This window comes from Coptis chinensis, chromosome 8, assembly GCF_015680905.1.
Source record: "Coptis chinensis isolate HL-2020 chromosome 8, ASM1568090v1, whole genome shotgun sequence".
Taxonomy (NCBI): Eukaryota; Viridiplantae; Streptophyta; class Magnoliopsida; order Ranunculales; family Ranunculaceae; genus Coptis; species Coptis chinensis.
Window position 1 is genome coordinate 58,099,524 of NC_141463.1, and position 16,560 is coordinate 58,116,083.

The window sequence follows — 16,560 nt, forward strand, 5'->3', positions numbered from 1 at the left end:
CATCAGATGGTTCATGTAATAGCATTTTAGTAAGTTGGGAAAGAACCATTTGAATAATTCTTTCTCATTCTTTAGGCTATAGTTTGCATTATGCTTAGTCTCAAAAATTTCTTAATCCCATACTATATTACTTCAATTTACGAAGGGTTTTTTATGAACTGCCTCATAGCCCATATTTGCCTGAGCATGACACGACTTGTAGAATTATATTTGTGACATTTAATTCTTTGTTAGTGTGAGTCCTCTGCGTACACATTGCTGTCCCAGTAGTCAAGCTATTGTTTTCATTCATGGACATTAACACGTAAAGTTTTTTCCAAGTCATTTGTTGTTGATGTTACTGCTTTTGGATGGAAGATCATGATTATCAATGTAGTTGTTTTTCGGCCTAATGATATACTACTTTTAAATTCATATACAAGTTAGAAACATTTTAATTTAGGAATATAAGCATTTAACGCTTTGCATGATGCTGATTACAAGATTTATGAGTGGCTAATAGCTAGGGCGAAGACAAGTGCAAGTATTGGGTGCTTCATAAAAGTTGATGAGATTTCCAAATATTTTGTTGCCACAAGTTAAATCTATACTGCTACTGAACTTCCTTGACATGCTATGGTGAATAAATTATGTAGTAAGACTTAAGAGACTTGAGATGCGCGCTTTAGAGGGAAACCTGAAAGTTATGGTAGGTTTATATTGTAATATTAGTTTTGGTTGTTTAGCATTGAGCGTAGGCTTTCCTATGTATTAGTATAACTCTCTACTTCAATGATATAACTCAAGAAAAAGATCTCTACAATATCATTATCAAAAGAACCAAGGGAAAAATAAAAAGTGTGATATTTGTTGTCTCTAGTGAAGAAATGACACTTTGTGTGTAGTCACAGAAATTTGGGTTTAGAAAGTTAATAATTTGTAGTTGGTCTCCGACGTATACATGCTAAACCAAGATGATTTTTTTATGGGATATTTAGTTAATGCTAAGGTATGATAAGGACAAATAGGTTAAATTTAAATGTAAAAAAATAGTTGGAAAAGTGAGTGCAGAATACTAAATTTACATGTTTCAAATTCTAGTATATCTATATAAAAAGGAATAACTATTGTTGGGTACCGATCCCAAAGTGGGTGCGCCCCCGCCCCAAACAGTTATGCTCGTCTCTCTCGAGTGTTGATGCATCCATCAAACACTATCCCTTGTCTCCTCTGTCACACCCTCACCGACGAAGATGAAATGAACCAGGTACGATACCTCTCTCAATCTCTTGACTTGTTTCTCTCTATTCTACCCAAACCCTAGCTATCGAATTTTTGAGTTTTTTTTTTGTTTTAATTGTGCTCCAAATTAGGTTTATTTAATTGTCTCCCTGATAAATTTTCCGAAATTACGTGTTGTGTGGGAACTGTAACATTAGAATTTGAATTCATGCTCCCATTTGGGATTTGGTTGTCTAGTGAAAATGAAATGGATTTCTTTATTAATTTAATAGCTCTAGTGCAAAGCTTCAGTTTTCCTTGTTTTTATTTCAGTGAAAACCATCTTCAGATTTGGGATATTTTTTTTTTTTGTTAAGAGAACTCTTCAGGACCTTATAAAAAAAGCTTCTGCTTTGAGCCTTGGGCTCTTGGCTGGAAGGATCCCACTCATCTTTCATATATGACGAAGGCAAGCTTTTGAATGCATTTGACTAGTCTGATGTTTAATATTCGGCTTAGTTCATTTTTTGCTCTTCTTTGTTTTTATTATCTTCTGTTCTATTTCTAAGTTTGTTCATACGCGTGCTTATGTCTCACTTCGGTTTTTGGGTCCAGAACATGCTAGAAAGCAACTTGATATATGTATTTTTTGTTCATTTATTTTCTCAGTTAAACTTTGTTAGTTTTTAACATAAAGGGAAGTCCAACAGAAGGTGCACGATCCATTTCTATAAAATGGCTTAATGGTATAGTTGCTCATCTCCTATAAATAACAGATTATATAACTCGTCTCCTCGTCCTTAATTTTGTTAGTGTTGGTCTGATATGTTCATGTGTTCCTTACTGGTCTTGACTTAGTTCCATTTTTTAGTTGATTTAGGTGGCATCATCACCATTTCAAGCAAAATATCGGACTTGATCTGTCTGACGATGATGTGTCCCATCATTAGCCAAATCTGGAGATGACATCCCACCCTCAAGGGACTGTGGTGGCTCCTATATAGGTTTGGTGGTTAAGGTTTTGGCAAAAAATGGAATGAAGATGGTAGAGGGGCAGTCTATCTTGGTGTTGGAAGCCATGACAATGGAGGTTTGTTTTAATTTGGATTTCTCTTCTTCCATTTGTTTGTCACTATAAAAAAAATGTTTCTTAATGGTATATCTCTCTTCCTGTTCAACATGTCGTAAAAGCACCTTCTGTTGGATATGTACGTGGGCTTGAAGTCACTAGAGGCAGCAAGTTTTTGACAACAACATTCTCTTTAGCATCAAGGTGAATCTCGGGTGCTTTTTGTTTGCTGGAGTTTATAATAGATCCTATGATCATTTATAGTAAGCTTTATCTAACAACTATTGCCTTCACACCCAAGAAAACAATGGCTATTACCAATTCCTTGACAAAATGTTAAGATCATGGTTTGATGTAATTTGTTTTAAATGTTTCTTCTGCAAAATTTGCCATGTCCATGCATATACTAACAATATATATCGGAAATTGTGGATATATTAGGTCTTCATAGTGGAGCCACATTTAGAAGTGATGGTTTGGCGCAAAGGTAAGGTTGCTATTGTGATGGGTTCAAATATAAACCATGGAAACATCCTCTCTCTATGCGGGGACAACACTACGTAGATCTGGCCTTTCCCTCGGCCCGAAATTGTGGGAGGCCTTGTTCATTGGGTTTCACCTTTTGATAATAGCCACATTGAGGTCTAGTTTAGGTCCATGCGGCTTGTGAAGGAACAAAAGAAAGATATGTACCATATGCAGAATCCTTATGCAGGAGTAGTTTACTACACTGGTGTGGACAAATGTGTGTTTTTTATAAATACTGTGTTGGTAAGAAATTCAAGCAAAGTCTTCTCCTAGGCACTTCCCATCATACTGTTTTCATCTGTGTAAACCTCCAAGATGTATTGTCAAACCTCCAGGGTACAGAACTGTAGTTGCTTTGATCACACATTACTATTCTGAAGTAGGATCTCAGTTACCTTATTTCTTTTGAGTCCGATTTGCATAACCCATGGGCAGTTGAGCAAAACATCTACTCTAGTTCTTTGAGCGACACGTACAATGAGGTATATACTCCCTCGCCCCCTTTTCATTTTTATGATTTTTAACATATGGCATGTAATTGGCTGTGTTTCTTTTGTGTAATTGGCTTTAATACTTTTGTTTTTTGTCTTGGTACACTTGTCAAATAATTGGTACACTCTATTATTATCATAGAGTTGTTCTCTGGATCCAAAGCATCTAGTTGTGTATCCCTTATACTTTTTATTAGTGTTTGTAACTCATATCCTCTTCAAGAAAGACTTCAGCAAGAAGAAAAGAATAAAAAATTGAGTGTCTAAAAGATTAAAAAAAAATCATCATCAGAATGTTAGTTTTATCATTACTTAGTTATTATTGAATTCTATTGTTTTGCTATATATGGTGTCATTGATTAGTTCTAATTTTAGTCAACTATTAAGTTAAACATGAAAATATACAACTTTAGCTTATTAAAGTGCAAGTGTGCCAGGTTTGTTGTTCCTTTTTAATGGCAACATGGTAGTGTCATTGTGCTAAGTTTTTCAACTTTTTCTATGTCCTTCATTGTCAATTCCATCAAATGCTAACCCGATTCCAATTGATGCAGATTAACCAAAGTGATTAAGCAAGGAGCTAGACCTAACACAGGTATGTGAATCGTATTCTTTATGTGTGAACGTTCATACATATAGTATGTGAATCTAATGAGACAAGTGGGCTTGCATGGCATAAGATACAATATACATATAGACTTTATACATTTGTTTGATACAGTTTTTAGATTTTACGCACCTTACACTAAAAATAAGTTAGAAATGTTTCGCCATGGTGTGGTACCTCTAATATTATAAAATTAATCAAGTTAAACTGAATAGCTTTAGATTTTCATATAATATGTAAGTTTTATTGTGCATTTTCTTTATTGATGAAGGGATTCTCTGATTGTTACTTCTGCGACCCACTTCCATTACAAAGCTACAAGAAGCTATTATCTACAAATCAAAGCTTTGTACTTGAGTTAGGAGATCGACCTGTTTTTTTTAGGTATACTTTGCATATTATATATATTTCATGTAGGACTGTAGTTGCTACCCTGTATACGCACCATTTCTGTTTTGGGTTTTCTTTTTCTAGCAGATCAACTTATTTTTATTGGTTTTTTCTTTTTCTAGTATAGCTAGACTTATTTTTACTACATGATGGTAGTGTCAATTGTAATAACTTTCTCGTTCTTTTGATACCATTTCACTACTAGAAAAAAGACAATAGATAGCTTTTATTTGATTGCTTTTGTAAAAAAACGCTATTAATTTTTTTGACATAGCATTTCAGTCCTCCCCGCAATTGTTTCCACCACGTTTAATTGCGTTTTTAGACATGTACGCAATAATGTGGTACCAAGTAAGTTAACATGTGTGAGTTTTGGTGCTAACACGTGTGAGTGAGGTGTATATTGTTAACATGTGAAACGCATAAAACAAGATCTAAAATAAAACGTAACGTGTTGCCTCTTCTAGTCGGCAGGTATTCCACTTCCAATTATTCAATTTTTGTGGTTTTATTTTTGTAGATAGATTATGAATCAAAAGTTTGGAAATTGGAGTTTAAAATCGTGTGAACCCATCAAAGTGGAGGGATTTGGAATTAGATAAGAAAGTGTTTGGGCTAATAAGCCTACAAACAATGAAGCAAAGTATGAAAGAATATGAACCCTCTGAAAGAAGTATTGATCACAGGTTTGTTTTTTTGTTGATTTGAACCAACTTTTCTATTGAAGATTTATTTTTATCATGTTTTTTTAATTGGGGATTTGCTCCTCTCTTTGTTGGTGTGGAAAACAGTTATCTATTCATCATAAACTTGTTTTGACATTTGAGTGGTGTTTGGTTTCTTTTAGATCAGCTAAGGTAATTCTTTTTGATGGGGTGTCTGATTTACCTGCTTCAGAACATTTTCTTTCTTCTCATTTCTTGTTCAACCTAAGATATGTTTACTTGACAATTTTTATTAATTTTTAGTAAGCATCTTGGTGAGACATCTCCAATGTTTAGTTAATTTATTTGTTTAGTTTAGTAGATTTTAACTTGCCACAATGGAGAATGTGGTGGTAATTGAAGCAAAGAAATTTGTCTTTCGAACCTTGATCAATGGGTGCTCTTTTAGAGTTAGTGAAGAAGGAAGAAGATGGAATACATCGATGGTGTTTAGATTGGATGAAGCTACGTGGATAATACGGTGCCTTCGACATCTAGCTGATGTAGGCACAAACAGTGGTGGGTGGTTCAAAAAGGTGTTTAGGAGAAGGACAATCACCATACAAGAGAAGGAAAATGGGGCTGGGAAGTATGTGGTGATCGTTGGTTTCTTTAAACGGGAGACAGCAAAGAGGGTGGTTGTTCCTGGTGGCAATCAAGGGACTGGCTGGCAGGATTTTGCAGATATCTTTGCAAGAACTACTGCTGGGATTGGGCGACGGGATGAGGATGTAGCGCAAGATCAGCGTTGTCAACAGTTTGTGAGGCCAGATAGATCCTTCGTGGAGGTGGTGACTGAGTGCAGAGCCAATAATTGCTCAGTGGAAGGTGGGTCTGGTGCTTCTTTGAGGTGGATATTGTTATGGGGTCTCAGGTCGGATCTGTGGAACTACCCAATCCTTGCAAAACTCAAGGAAGCCATTAAAGCTTGCTGTGTGGTACCTATTATTTCAAACCAGGTTGGGCTCTTGGCGGCGGTGGAGAGAAACAGTTCAGACCTACCCAGATCTATCATGTTTCAGGTCGGAAATCAAGCTTTTAAGATTTTCTTGGACCTTGATCCTCCTAGTTTCTTCACTAATCTGCTAGATGGTATTGATTGGAATAGAGAAGAAAGAAATGGAGCCGCCGCCAGTGGTGGTGGGGTGGAGACTCAACAAGGCGTTGCCAATCAGAGACCTCGGATAGATGTGGTGGAGAGGAGACCACGCGGCCCAATCAGTGGGAGACAGGTGGATGGTGGAGATAATGCTAGTAGGGGTGGACTGGTTAATAGATCTGGTTCAAATTTGAATCTCACTACTGACAACAACAGACAAAATGAGATAACAGATAACAGGGGTGGATTTGATGTACCGTAGGACAATGGGATGGTGTTGCACAACTCTTTTGAGTCTCTAACTCAACCGTTGGATGGAAGAATCTGTACTGAAAGATCAGATGCTGAAGACCCAAGTTTCTTACCTAGGATGAGGGCCATCAGAGAGAGGAGGCACCAAAGACATGAGGAGAGGAGTGCACTGGATCCAGCTAATGAGAACAGCCAAATTTGTGATGGATCTGCACGACTAAATATGATTGAGACGGCCACTTCCAACATCTTACGTTTTCAAGATTTGGCCCAGAGAATGGAGAGAACCTTAAGAGAGTCTAATAGTGGGCAGGGCCAAGCCCAAACAAGCACTGGGCAAATCCAAATCCATATTCAGCATAATGCACAGGTCCAAGCTCAATCAACAAGTGACGGGCAGGTACAAAATCAAGCCCAAACCCAATTTGGGCTTGCTAGACAGGCCCAAGCCCATAACTCAGGCAGCCAAATTTTTGTATCTCACGGGACTCAAAATCAGGCCCAGGTTAGACTCGGACTTATAGCTAATTTGGGGCAAAACACGAGTAACTCAACTTCTCTTCCTTTAGTCGAACCAGGCGAAATATTTCATCAACAAAGAACAAACTCTCCTCTGTGTCAATCTTATGTGGAGCACAGAAGCAGCTCAGGTTGTACAACCCCCTCAACGATGCGACTGGACGATGTTGAAGGAAGTATACCAACTCAAGCAGTGACGGAAATCAGGGAGGATGCTCAAGTTGATGACGGTGCTAAAATGCCAATGGAGGGTGCAACTAATGGCAGACCTGATGGTCCCTTAACAAACATGGGATCTGCAGAATGTTCTATTGAAAGGAATAATGAGAGGGAGGTGACTGCAAGCAGAACTATAAACCGACATAGCTTGATGACATCGGAAATACTGGTTGAAATTATATGGAAGCGGATAATGGTGGATCTAGATGCAGCTGCTGACAATTTAAGAGAGTCTGGACAAGGTACTCATGACAGTAATAGTCTTTCACTGACAAGGGAACATGGGAGAGTGGAACACAGGAGGATTGTATTCCGAACCATTTCTTTATGTTTCTTCTGGTCCAGGGGTGACAATCTATTTGTTGTGGGTGAGGATAGTCTCCAAAACCAGCATGATACTCTAGTTTGCTTACCACCTTCAGTGGGTGAGGTTTCCTATTCAAGCACGTCTTCGGCCGACAATCTTTTGCCGGTTAATTCAGCGAGGGAGCATCCTTTTGATATGTGCGCAGGGGTCGACATTCTCCCAATGTTTCAAACAGTCGGTAACATCAATACTCCTTCCCTTACAAATTCCTTTATTTATCCGCATGAAATTCCTTTTAATGGGTGTACTTCCTTGACTATATGTGATAGATTTTTACAAATTGAGATGGCAGAAAATGAGGGAAGGAATGAGCTAAGTCTTGTAGTGATTAATGGGGAGACGAGAGAAAGCGAAAGGGGGAGAGATGGGGGCAGTACTAGTTCCCCTAGTAGTCCTAGGATTATTCAGCCTGTAGCTGAGAATCCTGAAGTCATAGCCCTCACAAAGGAGACTTCAAAGTGGTTTAATGATAATGCCAGTACTCTGATGATGGTGGCGGGCCTGAATTGTGCAGGTAGAAAAGAGGAGGCCTTAGAGCTGTTAAGGCCTATCTTTGGGGCAATTGGCAGCTCTCATAAGGGCCACCAAAAGGGTAAAGGAAAGAAAGGTATTAAGAATGGAAAATCAGTTGGGAAAAACGCAATGCAAGGGCATGAAGCTAATAAAAAAGGTAATAGGGAACTATTGAGGCTGGTATCCAATATCAACTTTGGTGAGGAGATTGTGGAAGGGAGTTCTAGGAGAGGGGGAAGAAACCAAATTGTTATACATGGGGCATAAAATCATGTTGTGGAATGTTAGGGGGGCTAGGTAGCAATAAGAAGAGATCTGTTGTTAAAAAGGTCATTAGGAATGAGAAACCTTCAGTTGTGCTACTCCAAGAGACTAAGTTAGATTGTTTTGATCTTAAGGTCTCCCAAGATATTTGGGGAATCAATGAGATGGAGTGGATAGACATACCGGCAGTTGAGTCAGCCGGAGGGATTTGTGTTATATGAGATAAAGAGAGGGTTGAGGCAGTTGACCAACTCATTGGATCCTCTTCCGTGTCCATTTCTTGTACCTTTGACGGTGAGAAAACTCATAAGCTTGTTACTTGCGTTGATGGTCCTTCTAAGAGGGCCGGTTTTCCGAGTTTCTGGGCTGAACTTGACGACATTTATGTTTTTAGTAGAGGGGGTTCTTGGTGTGTGGGTGGTGATTTTAACGTGGTTAGGTTTTCCCACGAGCGGAAAAAGGGAGCTCCTAGTCCCACTATCAGTAGGAGATTTGATGATTTTATTAAGAGATGTGAGTTGGTGGATTTACCTCTTATCGGGGGTAAATTAACGTGGTCCGATAGAAAGGTTGAGCTGATTCTATCTCGTTTGGATCGGTTTCTAGTGAGTACGAAGTGGGAAAAGAGTTGGCCTTCTCTTACCCAGTCGGTTGTTGCTAGCTCAGCTTCTGATCATCACCCTATCTTGTTAACTAGCGAGGTTGAGAGGAGACGCCCGACTCCTTTTCGTTTTGAGAACATGTGGCTAAAGGACAACTAATTTGTGGAGAATGTGAAGCAGTGGTGGAATTGCGAGATTGATGGAGATAAAGCGAGTATTAGACTCGCAAAAAAGCTTCAAATTGTGAAAAATAAAATTAAGGAGTGGAACAAGAATGTTTTTGGGCGCGTGGACAGGAAAAAAGAGAAACTTTTAGAGGATATTAGGAAAGTCGATCTCAAAGAGGAAGAAGGAAACCTCGAGTTAGATGAGAGGATACAAAGCCAAGATTGGAGGGCGGAGTTTGAGAGGGTGGTTTATTTGGAGATGTCCTGGAGACAAAAGGCTAAGGTCAAAGATATCAGGGAGGGGCACTCTAATACAAAAAAAATTCATCAAAGAGCAAGGGCTAGAAATAGAGAGAATATGTTAGAGAGTTTAAGGATTGATGGTGAGGTTATTTGGGGAGAGGATAGCTTGAGAGAGGAGGTGGTTTCTTTTTACTCTAGGCTTTACACCGAGCATGTAGGTAGACGCCCACTTGTAGATGATCTCTTCCTTCCTAGCATTTTGAGAGAGGAGAGTGTGGACATAGAAAGAGAGTTTGAGGAGGAGGAGGTTTGGAGGGCAATTGTCGATCTGGGGAATGATAAGTCTCCGGGACCGGATGGGGATGGGTTCAATACTGAGTTTTTTCGGAAGTTTTGGGATACAGTGAGAGATGATGTCATGGAGACAGTTCGGGAGTTTTGGGAGACATCTTTTCTTTCGAATATCATGAATAACACCTTCATCAAGCTTATCCCTAAAAAGAGAGGAGTTGAGGACATTAGTGATTTGCGTTCTATCAGCTTGGTTGGTAGTGTATATAAGATCATATCCAAGATGCTTTCGATGAGATTGAAAGGGGTGATTTGTAACCTCATTGTGGAGGAGCAATGGTCTTTTGTGAGTGGTTGTCAAATCCTTGATGCGGTATTGGTCACTAATGAGGCGATTGAGGATAGCAACGTTAGTGGGATATCAGGTCTGATTTGTAAGATTGATCTTATCAAAGCTTATGACCATGTGAGTTGGGAGTTTTTGGACTATGTGATGAGACGTATGAGGTTTGGTTGGAAGTGGCGGAAATGGATTAGGCGATGTATCTCATCGTGCTCCTTCTCGATCCTTATTAATGGGTCGCCAGCAGGTTTCTTTAGGAGTTCTAGAGGCATTAGACAGGGTGACACCTTGTCTCCACCTCTTTTTTTGTTAGTAGTGGAGGTTTTGGGTAGAATGATTAGTAGAGTTAATGAGCTCAGGCTTATCGAGGGCTTTAGGGTGGGCCAAGACCGAGTTCTTGTCTCTCATTTGCAATATGCAGATGATATCAGGGTGTTCTTGCGTAGGGACCTCTCACAGCTTAGATTTCTTCATGGGATTCTTTGTTGCTTTGAGGTGATCTCAGGGCTTAGGGTGAATATGGCTAAGAGTAAAGTGTATGGGGTGGTTGACATGAGCGATATTGATAGGATGGCTGGAGCCATTGGGTGCTCTGCTGGATCTTTGCCCTCGAGGTATCTTGGGCTTCCTCTTGGTGCTTGATATAGGTCTGCTACTATGTGGGAACCTGTAGAGCAAAACCTCCGTCAGAAACTTGAAGGGTGGCATGGGCGGTACCTATCAAGAGGGGCGAGAGTGATTTTGATTAAGAGCTCTCTTTCGAGCCTTCCGATTTATGTTGTCTCTTTTTAGGATGCCACAAAGCGTGGTCAAAAGGGTTGAAAGGATCATTAGGAATTTTTTATGGGATGACAAGGAGGAGAATCATAGGTATCATCTTGTTAATTGGAAGATTGTCTATATGTCGAAAAAGAACGGGGGTCTGGGATTGCGAAGGATTTGTGAGTTTAATTCTGCCCTTATGGGCAGATGGCTTTGGAGATTTGGGGAAGAAAGTGAGAGGCTTTGGAGGCGTGTGGTCAAATCTAGATTTGGTGAGTCCAATCTTGGGTGGTATAGCGGGGGGAATTCTAGTCCCTACGGGTGTGGGGTTTGGAAGAGTATTCAGAGAGGTCTCGTGGAGTTTCAGAGAGAGATTACATATGTATTAGGTGACGGGGGTAGAATTAGGTTTTGGGAGGATAGATGGGTAGCAGAGAGACCGTTATTCTTGTCTTTCCTGAGACTTTATGCCATCTCAGTTTTTAAAAATCGCACCATTTGTGATTTCATGCGTCTAAATAATGGTAATGTTGGGTGGGATTTGGGGATTCATGTTCACTTGACTGATCGGGATATTGCGAGCATTGCCACCCTCACGCTTATGCTAGAGGCGATTCCTACTGTGAGACCGGATAGGGATCGTCAGCACTGGACTATAGAAAAGAATGGGAAATTCTCAGCCAAGTCTTTCTACTTTTCTTTGTGTTCTCATCTACCGGTTAACAACCGAGGGGTCATGATTCCAGACTTTCCTAGTTCTTTTATTTGGTCAGCAAAGATTCCTTGTTTTGTTTCTTTTTTCATTTGGTGTGCGACCCATAATAAGATTTTGACCATAGACAATCTTATTAGGAGAAAGAAAATAATCATTAACTTTTGTCCCTTGTGTATGGCTGATGGGGAGTCAGTGAATCACACTCACTACACCAAATTGGCCAAAGAACAACACCCACATGAGGTGATAAACGACGGTTAATAGCTGTTGTAATAGAACAACGGCCAATGGCTGTCATGGTGTAACTCAAAGGCTGTCGAATATCTAAGAAATTCGGCCCATTCGCGCTTAAGACTTAAGTGAAATATTGAGTTGTCCCGCTCGATTTTTCGAGGGCATCTGAAAATTATGGTGAAAACTTCTCAAAATTTCAGTTCTCTCTCTTCACCTCGCATCAAGAGCTACGGTTTTAAGTTCTTTCTCTTCTCCTTCAACATCAAGAACTAGGATTTCAAGTAAGTAATTTCGCGTTCTCTTTGTCTCAAGAACTTGGGTTTCAGGTAATTTATCGTTCTCCTCTCTTTTTATGCTTTCAGTTCTTCACTTGGATTCTGGATCTGGCGGATTTCTCTTTATAATAGTGCGTCCAATTAATAGGTAATTTTTGTCTTATTATTTTATTAATGGCTGTTATTAGTCAAATAATTAATTTTTGTTGTTGTTATGTTTTACTCCGTTGCATGGTTTTTTCAAAAAGGTTGAATTTTTCCTAATAGCTGATAAATTTGATGTTAGATTCATTGTTAGTTTCACAAACAAAATTTTTAGCTTGGTCATAAAACCACATTAGTGTGTTTTAGCTTGAAAAATATTTTGCACCACAAAATTCTGTATAATAGATTTTGATTTCACGTGTTTTATTGTTGTTGGGTTGCATATACATGATTAGTATATTTAGTTTTATTTATCAGCTGAAGGCTATTTGGTGGCTTGTTTTTTGTTCACTGGTTTTTTGTTGGCTCAGTTTGTGTGATGTTTGTGGCTTGAATTTCACTGTTGTTTATCTATTCCTATGTAGTCTATTGCAAGTGATAAGTTTTATATTGGCTCAATTGGTAGCTCAGTTTCACTTCTGTTGTGTAATAATTCACTTTAACATGCTATTGAATGACATGCTATCCATATAAATTAACTTTAGACCTCCTCACTATGAAGTTAAGTAGACCACAACTAGATTTCATCATCTTGGATCTGTATGTAATTTTGTTGGGACTACTTATGAGTATCGAAATTTAGAAAATCCTTAAGTGTTTGTGTTGATATGGGTTATAGCTATTACCACTTAGTTGTGCACTTGTGCATTATTCAATGAATGGGTCATGTTAGTTAAAATATTTAATTTTATTGATGTTAGTAAGACTTATTATCCCAGTTTGTACATGTTCATACAAGTCCATTGTACAAGTCCGTTGAAGAAGAACCACACGCGAAAGGCACGCCGGATCAACTGGGGTAGCAGAAATACGGGTAAGTATGGCGCATTTATTTATGTGAATCTTTGAATATTAACGCATGGACTTGTGCTCTTTTTGTTGTTAGACTTAGTGTGTGCATATGCTAAAATTGTTTATAGATTCTATTGGTCCTGTATATTGAAGTTGTGATGGTTTTGAACTCTCTTGTAGATGTTTGTTTTGTTAAGAGTCCATGTGTCGTTGATACTGAGGGACATGTCAAGTCTTAAATTCTCGCTAAGAGTAATTTGGTAAATTACGCTCGAAACCGGACACATACGTAATTAGCAAGTTGGGTTAACGTTTTAACCTTATGTAACTTAAATAAACTTAACACCAACTTAGAAGCTAAGTTAGTTGAGCAACACACTGACGGAAATTTTAATTTACATATCATTGGTTCCTTAGAATTAATAATTGTCGCATAGTGAAATAAATATATAAATGAATAAATAAGTCTTTGGTCTTTATGCCTTTAGAAACTGGTGTTGATAAGTTAAGGATTTGTCATGTAAATTTCTTAAAGTTAGAACTAGAACTAAAGGACAAAATAAGAGAACTAAAGGACATATTATCAACTGGTTTAGTGTGATATGATTACCTGGGAGAATTTCTGGTATCGACATGGATCAAAATGTGTGGATCTTGTAATTAGTATCAGTGAATGGTGATGACTTGAATGGACAAGATGACCCATGTAATATTGGAACTTTGGGTTCAAAAGCATAATATTATAGAACTGGTCTACTATTATGTGTTGCTAGGCTACTGAAAATTCTGAACAGTTTGCATTGCCTCCATCTCCCAAAGATGATGTCAGACATGACCGATCCAATGGTGGTACATATAAGGAAAGGGTTATTCAAGTTCCCAGGGCCAGGTATTAACATCAGTTCTTTGTTGGGAAAACTCTCTTTATGTGATTTTATTTACAAATATTCAATTTTTATCTGCTATGGACTTGAGCCAGTGATTTAAAGATTGGCTAATGTACAATGTCGCCCCACTTGGTATGTTGGAAACCTGCAAGATTAGTGTGGTTGTCTGAACCAAGTCTTAGTTAATTTGTCTGTGAAAATACCCTGTTATGTCTTGATTCTTCTGTTGAATGAATTGTTGGGTTTCAGAAAAGAAACAAGAACACCGTAGTCACGTAGTACAGGGTTTTTGGGCAGAAAGTGTTGTCTGTGAGTTTGTAGTGGTGCCCTAGGCTTAGGCCTTGTATTCTTTCTTAGGCTTTGAACAAGGACTTGACTTTGGTTCAAGAAAATCAGGTGCTTCTATATCACTTGGTACTTTTTCTTATTATTTTGTTTCTTTTGCTACACATGGCCAGTATCTTATTTCACTGTTTTGTGTTTATATGATTATTCTACTGTAGAATGTTGTTTTATTGTCTTATTTCAGTGGACATCGCCACTAAGCTGATTTTATTAGTCTATCTCAATTCTAGAGTAGGAAGTTACTGGTGCTATTATAGATGTAAGTGATTCTTTTTCTTACTTGTACGATTTTTGCTTGTTTCTATTTATGGCGAGAAACTCATTTTATACTCCATCCTTATATTGTTTTTGTGTAGGATTATTTTATGCGTTGTTTCCATTGTGGTGTTTTGGCGTGGTGGTTAGATATGGGATACTTTTTCTTGTTAGGTGAGACCATATTTACTTTGGAATTAAAATTGTCATTGCTCCTGGAATGAAATATGTATTTTTAAATAGATAGTTCTTATTTTAAGTTTGTTTTGGTTGCAGGAGACATGGAGTTAAAACAGAACAAGTTTTTACCTGCAGAAAACTAGATTATAACTACCAACCCAGATCTAAACATTGTATGTACCATATGTTTGTTTTTTTCTGTAAATGAGGTGGTTCATGATAGGTTTAGTTTATGTTGCTTTTTTCCTTGGGTATATCTTACATTAATAAGAGCTTGTAGCTCATATATTTTCATTTTCATAGCTTCAAATCCTCCATAGCTTGTGCATATACTCGACTTTCTCCTAACCATTTGTCCAAGGGATTCCAATACTTGATATTCTCGTAAGCTTCTGTTTGTTTAATAAATATTTGTAAGTGTGGATGAGTTAAGCACTTAAGCATCAGCCACATGTTGGTAGAGTGAACATGAAGTTGTTTATAAAACACTATTATTGCGTGCCTAATTTCTTATTTCTACCATATGATTCTAACTACATTCTGTTTACACATAAAATTGCAGCAAAAACTAGCACATATGTTCTCCTGCTTAACAAAGATAACTGAGGAGTTCAATGTTGCAGTCTACATGACTAACCAAGGTAACACTATTAATATGAAACTTGAATGTCCATTGGTCTTCAGTGCTTAAATCTTTACTGTCTTTTTGAAGGTTTAAAGTGTTAGTTATCCGGTTACTCCATAACAAGAAACTTAGTTGTAGGAATTCATACTGACTGTTACATGTTTGAATGGTCAGTCATTGCTGATCCAAGTGGTGGTGTGTTCATATCCCGCTGGGAGGGATCCAGGTGGTGGTGTGTTCAGGGAGCTCATGCTGCCACAATTAGGTTAATGCTTAGAAATGGCAAAGGTGAACAACATGTCTGCAAGGTGTTCGACTCTCCAAATCTGCCCGAGTCCGAAGCTATATCCAGACTAACAGGAACACCAAGTGAAACTATTGATAGAAATCATAGTACTCCGTGGCGGTGGCCTTGGTGATCCTTTCTCTCTTGTTATTTGAATATTTGAAGGCTTATATTAAATGTTGCTTTGCTGAAATTGGAGTTAGGCAGTTTGTTTTACATCGTATGGGAGTTCTCTTGTTGGGTTCCCTCGAGTCCATCTCTATATCACGTGAGTCGCAAAGTGTTTGTTGTATAATTCTTGCGTTTTGGAAGACTGCTTGGTGATCGTGAGTGGGTACTGCAAAATGCATACTGGAACCTGGTGGATGAGATTCAAGACCTTAGTGACGTTGAAGCAGATGGTATCGTTCGATGGTTCAAAGCTTATACTCATGTAATTTAAATTTAATTTTCTGTTGTATAAAAGACTTGTATACAAAAATTTTACTTGAGATTGACTTTGGTAGAAGTTAAAGTATTAAATGAAAAATTTTGGTTTTGGTTCAGTAGTACTTGTGTTCTATTTAATTTTATAAAGTTACAATGCACAGTTCGTATTATTGTTAAAAAGACTATCAAGTGGGCACGAGGTACTAAAATGAGCAACTAAAATGAGCAACCAAAAACCTACGAATATAATTATTAATAAATGACGGCCATAGGATGTCGTTAAGGGATTTTAAAATGGGACCATGGACTTGCAAAAAAAAGTGCCAATGACCTTATTTAATAAACAAGTGTTAAAGGTCGTCGTTTTTTTATTTGAAATACAAGTGTGTCGGGCCGTCGTTTTTCAAAAACTACCGTTCTTTTTATGACGGCCCTAACAACAAATGGAAGCACACGTTTTCATCTTAAAATGACAGATAATGGCTGTCGTTTATTGGTTGTTTTTTTTGTAGTGACTCATTCATTGTCCTTTCTCTTGGGAGATATGGAGTTACTTTGTGGGCCACTCTGGGGTGTATTGGGTTGTTCCTCGGTCAGTGAAAGATTTGTTGAGCTCTTGGGTGTTTAATGTCTATTCCTCAAAGGGATGTAGAGTGTGGAACATCTTACTTTTTGTTATCATGTGGCTTTGTGGCTGGAAAAG

The 16,560-nt window shown here is 38.2% G+C and overlaps 1 protein-coding gene across 50 annotated transcripts; it reads left to right on the forward strand.

Annotated features, from left to right (window-relative positions):
* The first annotated feature begins 935 nt into the window (after positions 1 to 935).
* On the forward strand, positions 936 to 15,973 carry LOC147482128 (uncharacterized). 50 transcript variants are annotated; one of them, XM_086581064.1, is made up of 16 exons: positions 945 to 1,246; positions 2,072 to 2,290; positions 2,392 to 2,473; positions 2,711 to 3,279; positions 3,843 to 3,883; positions 4,806 to 4,971; positions 5,077 to 7,320; positions 11,780 to 11,860; positions 11,942 to 12,002; positions 12,778 to 12,872; positions 13,645 to 14,133; positions 14,267 to 14,341; positions 14,439 to 14,511; positions 14,614 to 14,690; positions 15,080 to 15,158; positions 15,317 to 15,973. In XM_086581064.1, the coding sequence occupies exons 7-11, from the start codon at positions 6,360 to 6,362 to the stop codon at positions 13,671 to 13,673; spliced, it is 1,227 nt and encodes a 408-aa protein (XP_086437190.1). In that variant the 5' UTR covers positions 945 to 1,246; positions 2,072 to 2,290; positions 2,392 to 2,473; positions 2,711 to 3,279; positions 3,843 to 3,883; positions 4,806 to 4,971; positions 5,077 to 6,359; the 3' UTR covers positions 13,674 to 14,133; positions 14,267 to 14,341; positions 14,439 to 14,511; positions 14,614 to 14,690; positions 15,080 to 15,158; positions 15,317 to 15,973. The 50 variants fall into 50 exon arrangements, 27 of the variants coding, with proteins under 27 accessions (XP_086437180.1, XP_086437175.1, XP_086437176.1 ...); XM_086581065.1 differs by having other exon boundaries at positions 13,645 to 13,739; XM_086581060.1 differs by having other exon boundaries at positions 946 to 1,246; positions 13,670 to 13,739.
* Positions 15,974 to 16,560: the final 587 nt, after the last annotated feature.

Coding starts and splice junctions, on each gene's coding strand:
- LOC147482128 (XM_086581054.1), top strand. CDS start 6,360: ATGGTGTTGCACAACTCTTTTGAGTCTCTAACTCAACCGTTGGATGGA.